This window comes from Glandiceps talaboti, chromosome 17, assembly GCF_964340395.1.
Source record: "Glandiceps talaboti chromosome 17, keGlaTala1.1, whole genome shotgun sequence".
NCBI lineage: Eukaryota > Metazoa > Hemichordata > Enteropneusta > Spengelidae > Glandiceps > Glandiceps talaboti.
The window spans coordinates 5,098,089-5,107,763 of NC_135565.1; the positions used below are offsets into that span (position 1 = coordinate 5,098,089).

A 9,675-nucleotide genomic window follows, 5' to 3' on the forward strand; every position below is an offset into this window, starting at 1 on the left:
TACTTTTTCAGGGAGACACATGCTATGATTGTTTAAAGATAAATACCAAGGATTACTATACTGTTATTTTAGATTATTCTTTAAAGATCACAGAAGCCAGAAAATATTTTAGCAATAGATTTCATGTAAGTGACACAGATTGGAATAAGTATTGTACCATTTCCAAAGACGTGACAGTTGAATCTCGAATAAAATGTTTTCAACAAAAGATTATAAATAGGTTGATATTCACAAATGACAGTTTATTTCATATGAAAGTAACAGATACCAATTTATGTGACCATTGTCATGATAGAATACAAACAAGAGATCATTTATTTGTAGAATGTAAGTATACAGAGCGCTTATGGTTGGACATAAATGAACACTTATTTGAACACTTACAAATAACTTTGAATAATTGTAACATTTACTTGGGTGTTCTCAACCATGATGATTATTACATGATCAATTATATTATTTTACAAGCTAAATATTTTCTTTATACTTCCAAGTGTAAAAACAAAATTCCCTCATTTGAAAGTTTTATGAGTATTTTGAAGATTAAATACGAGATAGAAAACATCGCAGTAAAGAAAACTGCAAAGTACGAAAAGTTTGATGCTAAGTGGCAAAAAATTGAACAGAAAGTGAAGCTGGCTTTGTAATTTGTTTTTTTCACTATTTTTAGTATCTAGTTTTTGTTGCAAAAGTTTTGTCGTGTATTTCTTTTTCCTTTTTTTTTTCTCGTGATATAAATAAAAAAAAAAAAAAAAAGTTATGAGATGATGACTCGAAGAATCGTACCTATACAGACACTTACTTTTTCAAAGTTTTTTTTTCATTTTTACCGACCGACCGAACGACTCACCATATCAAATGTGTTACGCGGGGAAACAGCAAATGGGATAAATAGGAACGCCACCTACGTCCACGGAAAGAGAGATGGTCAGTCCCGAAACAACCACATCTAAAAGAAAAGATAATACAGGCCAACTAAGGAAACAGAGGTAAACAAAGTGTATTCCTACATCAGATTTTATTCAAATTGAGACTTTCCTGAACACAGTGATATTTTTTCAACATCCACATTTTTTCTAGTTCACGCATTTTTTCCCGCCAATAATTATTTATCGTTATTTCCATAATATTTAACACAAATAGCCTTAGTCGACGTATATTATATATCACAGGGCTGTCACTGCATTTGGCTGCACCCAAATGAAATCTGGCTTCCTACGGTCGCCACTCCTTCTCTTCAACAGCTCCTGAACTTTGGAACTCTCTACCCCGCACATAAAAACCTCTCCTAATGTCAACATTTTCAAAAGACAATTAAAAACTCACATCTTCCAGAGAGCATTTTCATAACGCTTAGCGCCACGGAACATTGTTTAACTTGGGATATTTGGCGCTATATGAGTTTGTTAGAAAGATAGATAGATAGATAGATAGATAGATAGATAGATAGATAGATAGATAGATAGATAGATAGATTGATAGATTGATAGATAGATAGATAGATAGATAGATAGATAGATAGATAGACAGACAGACAGACAGACAGACAGACAGACAGACAGACAGACAGACAGACAGACAGACAGACAGACATATAGATAGATAGATATATAGATAGATATATAGATAGAATTGATAGACAGATAGATATATAGATAGACAGACACATACATACATACATACATACATACATACATACATACATACATACATACATACATACATACATACATACATGCATACATACAATACATACATACATACAGGCAGACAGACAGACAGACAGACAGACAGACAGACAGACAGACAGATAGATAGATATATATATAGATAGATAGATAGAACTGAGGTCATTATGACTGAATGGATGGATGAATGACTGGATGGATGGATGGATGTATGAATAAACGAATTGATGGATGGATGGGTGGGTGAGTGAGTGAGTGAGTAGGTGAGTGAGTGAGTGAGTGAGTGAGTAGGTGAGTGAGTGAGTGAGTGAGTGAGTGAGTGAGTGAGTGAATGAATAAACACATACACACACTCACACACACATTACCTTCCAAGATCATATTTCTTGATCAACATGATAAAACGAGGTTCCTCTATACCAGTCCACACCACGTGACGATCTAAGCCAATCACTGAAGGCGGTATGAAAACAATGTGTTATAGTATTCTTTATTTCACCCTAAGTTTTGATCAAAAACAATCAAAGAGTACTTACTAATAGATTCATGATGAAATATACGTACAAATTGTGAACAAAGTTCTCAATCATTTTGACGATTAATTCCATATGTTCGTCTGGTATTCGAAAGATTAGAGTTCGTCCACTGACCAGTGGGAAGATTTGACTTTGTCACATTCCATCAAAAGAAATATAAGTCTGCTGTATAAATATTTACATACAAATTGAAGTCTTCCAATAACCATACACCCTCCATCCACAGCAAGTTGGTGGAGGGCCTATGCAATAACCTACAATCATACGTACATTTGTATTTGGCCTGTAGTTGGCGCACTCCACTGGAAAATACTGCTCCGGCTCCATGGTTTATGTAGATTTTAAAGAGTCTAGATATTCACTCGTTACAAACCAATGGACAACGGAACGGAGGGCGCCAGCAACGACGAAACCTTCAGTCGATCCGAAACTTTGTTTATTTGAAGTTGCTTTCACTTATCAGGAGAGCAATATACGTTCTAATATATGGTTAAATTTACGTCTGATATAAGTTCATTATACTTCAAAATCATGACTATTAGATCTCTGTTCGTATGTTTCGTAAGTCAATTGCAAGTGTATCTAATTTGAAAACCCCCCAAAGTTTTCAAATAACACAGTGCTGTACATCCGCCATGTGTGTTTGTAATCACGCGACAAATTCAGCAGTTATTGTTCTTTCAATAAAGTGTAGAATCGATATAACGATAATATTTTTTTTCAAAAGCTTGGGAATTCCTCCTTTCTACTGTTATTTTACTTTTCTCAATTGTATGTCGATGGAGCAGCACATTTTCAGACTCTTTTGCTGTATGTCTCCGTCCATCCGTCTGTCTGTCTGTCTGTGACTGCCTCCCCCCTTTCCCTCTCTCTCTCTCTCCTCTCTCTCTCTCTCTCTCTCTCTCTCTCTCTCTCTCTCTCTCTCTCCCTCCCTCCCTCCCTCCCTCCCTCCCTCCCTCCCTCCCTCCCTCCCTCCCTCCCTCCCTCCCTCCCCTCTCTCTCTCTCTCTCTCTCTCTCTCTCTCTCTCTCTCTCTCTCTCTCTCTCTCTCTCTCTCTCTCTCTCTCTCTCTTTCTCTCTCGCTAGCTCAAAAACTATTCCCTGGAGAGGTTTTCGTTTCGTAAAGTAGCATAAAAATTTGTTGTAATTATGTCTAATCCTACGATTACAAAAAGCGTATAATAATGGATTGACAGTAGAATTACACCAAAGTAAATAATTAACAAAGTCCCATACGTTCATATTGAAACAATCATCGCATACGATATTGACGAGCGACATTATTTTGTACGGCGCCCAACATATAACGAATGCTATCACTAAAACCGACAATCGTTTGGCGGCTTTTTTGTGTCGTTGATGTCGCCTCATGCTACTCAATCGGGAACTTTTTCGCCTTTTAACAATTCCCTTTAAGAACTCCTTTACAGATCTTCTTGAGCTGTTGCGAGAGGGCGCTGTTTCATCATCTGTACCATTTGCGATGTCAGAGTCCGAGGTGTCGTCGTTTTGCTCACATTTGACGCGATCACGATAGCTCACAGTTTTGTCTTCTTCTCCCGTCTCATTTTGACCCTTACATGCAATCTCTACATTATTCTTCACTGCTCCATCCTCCTTGTTCGCCCCCTTCTTTAATTTTTCGGCATTTTCGACTCTGTTTTGTTGCAGTGCCTGTAACTGCGGTTTCAATCGTTGTAGTTTCTTAGCTCGCCGTCGGATGTAGATATAGATGGACAAATTTAAATATGCAAGTGTGAACAGTGGCAGGAAAAACTCAAAGACGATCATAGCGATGTTATATTTGAGATTTTCCCAACTTTCTATTTCGCATACTTCGTAGTAGTCTATGTTTCTTTCTCCTGTAAACGCCGTCCATCCAAGAGCGAGGGGGACGAACAACATGACGGAGAAAATCCAAGTTGAGAGACAAAGAAGAAACACGTTTTTCCTCGTTTGCGTCGTCAGATAATATTTCTTGGACACGAGCCAATAACGATCCAGGCTAATTAGAATAATTGCACAAACAGACTCGTAGCAGACGACAAAATCGACACAAATCCAAACTTTGCAGACGACCTCACCAAAAGGCCATCTTCCATATAACATCCAGGCAGAGTTCAAAGGTAACGAAAGTAGGCCGATCATGAAGTCGGCGCATGCTAAATTTAGTAAAAAGAAGTTAGAGACATTGAGTCGTAGTTTGTAATCAGTTGCGAAGGCAACAATTACCATGGTATTACCAATAATTGTCACAAGTATTATAGCAGTTAGAATGACCGCCAGTATTATTATAACAGGCAATGAGTATGGCGCTTGGTATTCCATATTAACATCCGTGGTGCTATTAGCTCTACTACTGTTAGCGGTAGACAGTAAATCATAACCAACAAAGTTTGTTGTATTGGTATACTGTGCAAGTGCAGACATAGCAGTCGCCATGGTGTTAGTTATCCGGTAAGATACACCACTGTTTCACGTTTGTGTCATGACACTCAAATGTATCTTTGCGACTACACAACCATCACCTTTCATGTATCCTTGCGACTAGACACTCACCGCCTTTCATGTATCCTTGCGACTAGACACTCACCGCCTTCCATGTGGATGTTCAATTTTGACTAAATTGCAGTAATATTTGACCGGGTACCCATCGCCTTATACGTAGACGTTCATTTTGGACTAAATTGCAGCAAAATTATCAGCGTAGTATAGACGAATATGTGGTGTAGATATTCACATGCGATCTCAGCAGACAATCCCACCTCAGTTAAAGCCCATTGGTCGTCTGATACCCATGCGCATCACTCATATCTGAATTCGCAACAACCACCAAAGATCAACAACCACCTGGTGTTGGTGACGTTGGAATAAAGACCATTTAGATGTCAGCAAAGCTGAAAAAGAACAATAGATAATCGATTAGTGACTGTAGTTCACGATTCTGAGGAGTACAATTAAGTGTAAGCAGATCGATGATAACAACAATGAACAACCGGGGAAGAACAGAAGTAACGCATTAGTAATCACATATATAGGAATTCTTTACTCCTGGCTACAAACCAATCGTAGAGACATGATATAATGATGTTTCATTGAGACACTGCCCGTCCCCTGTCTTAGATGTGCTACATCCGAGTGGAACACACACAAGTATTCAAAAGGAAATACACGAAATGAAGTGAAAAATATTATTGTGTCTGTCCATAGATTGGCGGGTCTACGGTATGTCTCATCACACAAGCACAAAGCAAAACATGTATCGCAGAATATTCTCATTTAATACATGTAAATATGTCATTGTTTTGTTATCTTAGCGAACATAATATGGATTACTGATGATATTGACTTTAACATCTTAAAATACCCCCCCCCCCCGTTTAAAGTCATATGGTTCACTTTAAAAATGTTATTTTGTACAACCAGAAATAAGTTTAGTATTTTCTGTGAATAGCACCGGATTCCCAAGATATGCATTTACATGAGTTTATCTACACAATTCCAATCTGCTATGGAGTTGTAACTTCTTAACTCGTAATTACAACAAGTGTGATCGTTTTGGCGGGAACCGTTGGTTATTGATTTATTGACGGATCAACGTAATATTACAATCATCTGTGTAGCACATTATATCTTAGGACAAACAAACAAACACACACACACACACACACACACACACACACACACACACACACACACACACACACGAAACACACACAAACATTAAAGTGTATATTTCGACCTTGACAATCCCAATTTTACCAGTCGTCTGATGATCGCTGGGGAAGCGTGAAACTCTGAGTAGCGACTTACAACATCCTAATTCTTTTGCATTAAGTCTATATATATATATATATATATATATATATATATATATATATATATATATATATATATATATATATATATATATATATAATGCACATACATACATACATACATACATACATACACACACACACATACATACATACATACATACATACATACACACACACACACACACACACACACACACACACACACACACACACATACATACATACATACATACATACATACATACATACATACATACATACATACATACATACATACATACATACATACATACATACATACATACATACATACATTCATGCATGCATGCATGCATGCATGCATACATACATACATACATACATACATACATACATACATACATACATACATACATACATACATACATACATACAACCCTAACCATGCAACCAAACTCACACACATTCAGTGCAATATCTTTCACATCGCACATTTCATTCTACTTTATTACTGGGAAGTAAAATCAGGGAGTATCAATTCAAAATCAAGTCGCACAGATAAATACAAAATAGTAGTTGATAGGGATATTTTCTGATGTATTTTGTCTTTGCCCTGCATTTTATCTTATTTTATAGGATTCCTATACTTGTAAAGTATTATCAAAACATGTTGGTTATTGTGCATATTTTTCCAGCCATTTATGAGTACAAATGTCTTAAATTTCGAGCAATTTCAAGCTTGTCTTGAACACAAATAAAACAGGCAAGCTTCACTAGTATATTCCTGTAAAAATAGATATTTGGGAGTTTTTATCATATATGCCAATCTTTCGTTTTCTGAAAGTCCTTGAATATAACCCTTGCTCTAAATTGGTGATGTAAGTCACGTTCGATGTTGCATTGTACGTGTCGTTTTAATGACAAAATGACAAAATTGCGATTGATTGATATGACTTTTCTCGGATATCTTGAATGTTGATGAAAGGATATCTCACATAACAACGTCACTTCGCGTCATCAAATACATTCAATCATGCCAAGCGACAGAAACAAAAGCTCATCGTAGGTACTGCACCAATCTGTCAAGAATGTAGAAGTCAGCTTCGATGAATAGACACGACAAGTACACGTCCTACTCATCTTACTTAAGGGATTTCCGTACACATGATGTAGCTTAGTTCGAAATGGGTATCTGATACGTCATCATTAAAACATAACCAGACACATGGGGTGCAATTACAATCGTGATGCAATCAGCACTTCTAATGTACAGGATTATTTGAGGTAATGTGAACAGTTGTCATTTACAATCTGCGGATTTACAACCACTGTGATTGTGATCAGAATTTACTATGGAGGACAATTCAAACGGACTTGGAAGTAATCCAGTGCTATCCATACATCCATGACATCGAATCTCAAGATTTCTCTTTACAGAGATAATTCGTTACTACATGTAGGTCTAGATTACGTGTATCATTAAAGGTGCCTAGAATTCTTCTCTTTATCACACTATCAAACTAACACAAATTCGCTCTCATTATAAAAGTTGTGCCCAGCACACATCAGAATGCAACTTACAGGTATATATATATATATATATATATATATATATATATATATATATATATATATATATATATGTGTGTGTGTGTGTGTGTGTGTGTGTGTGTGTGTGTGTGTGTGTGTGTGTGTGTGTGTGTGTGTGTGTGTGTGTGTGTGTGTGTGTGTGTACAGCGAACGCATGATATTCATGTATCTATTGCTATAGACGGATCGATGTGGCTTAAAGATTCTTACATTTTCGTTATGGATTGCATCCATCCTACCGTGTTGTGTCGTGAGGTGTATAGTTACATAAAATAATGTATGTACATGTGGAAAGGAGAAGATTTCAATGCCACTTGTTTTACCTTTCCATCACTAATAAAATGATATTCTGGTCACATTAACTCTAATCATCGTTGTCAATGGTTGTAGTCCATATGGTGTTACCCATAACTAGCTAACGGCAACATTAATTTCAGTTGTCAGAGGTGACTTGATTAAACAACCTGTGCATGTTTTGTTATCAGTAGTGCTGGCAAGTGTTGTGTACATAATATTCTAATATAATTAGGACGTATCTAATTTTAAAAAAAAACATATAATTGAATATAATTATAACGACTATTTTGAACGAGAGCACAACATCAAGTAATAAATAAAAGCCAGGTTGATTTATCTGTATCTTTTCGGGGTGAACGACATTAAAATCCAACCAACGCTTGTCCGTATGTAGAACAACTTATCTATCCTGTAACGTAATTTGCTAAGCCATCATTTACCACTTTTTATACATTTAAAGGGCTTATGCAAATTAATTTACAAATATGCCAGCTATCCCTTGTTTGTTTGGTTTGTTTGCATAATGCGGGTTTTGTGTTTTCAGTGTCGCGTCGCATACCGGTTGCATGTTTCCAATTTTAGATACAGACCACAATATTTCGTCTCGGACAAAATTATATCGTGTCTCTGGTTTCGCTGCAGACATACATGTATTAGCTCCGTGTGTGTGCAGTAGCATGGTTTAAAAATTTCGCAATAATTTTGATTTTTTTTTGCATAACAGATATGGTTGTAAATTGTGATAATATGGGATTACGAGTTCATTGACCATGACCTTTCTCAGTTTTCAGTTTACTGTAGATGAATATAAGTACTCGTGTAACGTATGTTAGAGTGGTATACCACTCCAGGACAGGAAATAAACGTTGGGTTCCAAAGAGTGATTTCATATTTTGTCAAAACCAAATGAACCAAGGTATAGTGATAGACATCAAATTCATTATCAAAACATTTTGCGCCCGCATGTCTGCCTCTAGTAGTTGGTTGTACGGTGAAATGGTTTATTGCATTTTAGACAAACTGTAGCGAGAAATTGTGATCTTGCTACCTTCGAGTATAGCATCTAGGATTTCTTAGTGGTTTCAGCGTAATTGAATCATTAAAGTTGTAAAGTTGTTTAAAATCGGCATTTGTTCAATATTTCAAATACTGTAAAAGATCGTGTAGAACCACCCTCTACCATGTAATCAATTGCCTCGTCCATGGATGCAAGTCAAATTGACCCTTGTAACGATGTACGGCTTCAGAGAATAATTCGATCGTAAACAAAATGATTTGAACCTCCCGCCATTACCGAACAAATTGCCACGTCATTTAAGAGACGAGATCACTTGTCACTTGTATTGTCTTTATTTGTGATCACTATCAAGGGCAAGGTGTTCGTCGTCCCTTCGTATGAGTTGTGCAACGGCGACCCCTGCACCGTCAGCAAACAGGGCTATCTTGGCAGTAATGTTTGTTCTGATGAGCGTGCATGTCACATTGTCATTGAGTGATCAGTTTTACCGATCTACGTTACCTACTTCACTTCAATGTCGACAGACGATCCCACACAAATTTACCTTTCAGCAGGTGACTATATAAACTGCTCAATGTACGACTGGCGATGGTATTTATTCAAGGGCATGCAATGAAACACGACGACGTGATACATTGTACAATGAAAATGCATGGCAGACCTCACTGTGCTTCTCGTGACATGCGTTCATTTTGACAATGGTACCGATCGTTATCAGGAGAAAGTAGCTTCACTCAGGAAAAATCA

The 9,675-nt window shown here is 36.9% G+C and overlaps 1 protein-coding gene across 1 annotated transcript; it reads right to left on the bottom strand.

The window, feature by feature from the left end:
- Positions 1 to 1,215: 1,215 nt before the first annotated feature.
- On the bottom strand, positions 1,216 to 4,665 carry LOC144448628 (muscarinic acetylcholine receptor M2-like). Its single transcript, XM_078138905.1, has 3 exons — positions 3,387 to 4,665; positions 2,057 to 2,141; positions 1,216 to 1,288 (listed from the first exon to the last, which is right to left on the bottom strand). Exons 1-3 carry the CDS (start codon positions 4,663 to 4,665, stop codon positions 1,216 to 1,218), a joined length of 1,437 nt encoding a protein of 478 aa, XP_077995031.1.
- Between the last annotated feature and the right edge of the window lie 5,010 nt (positions 4,666 to 9,675).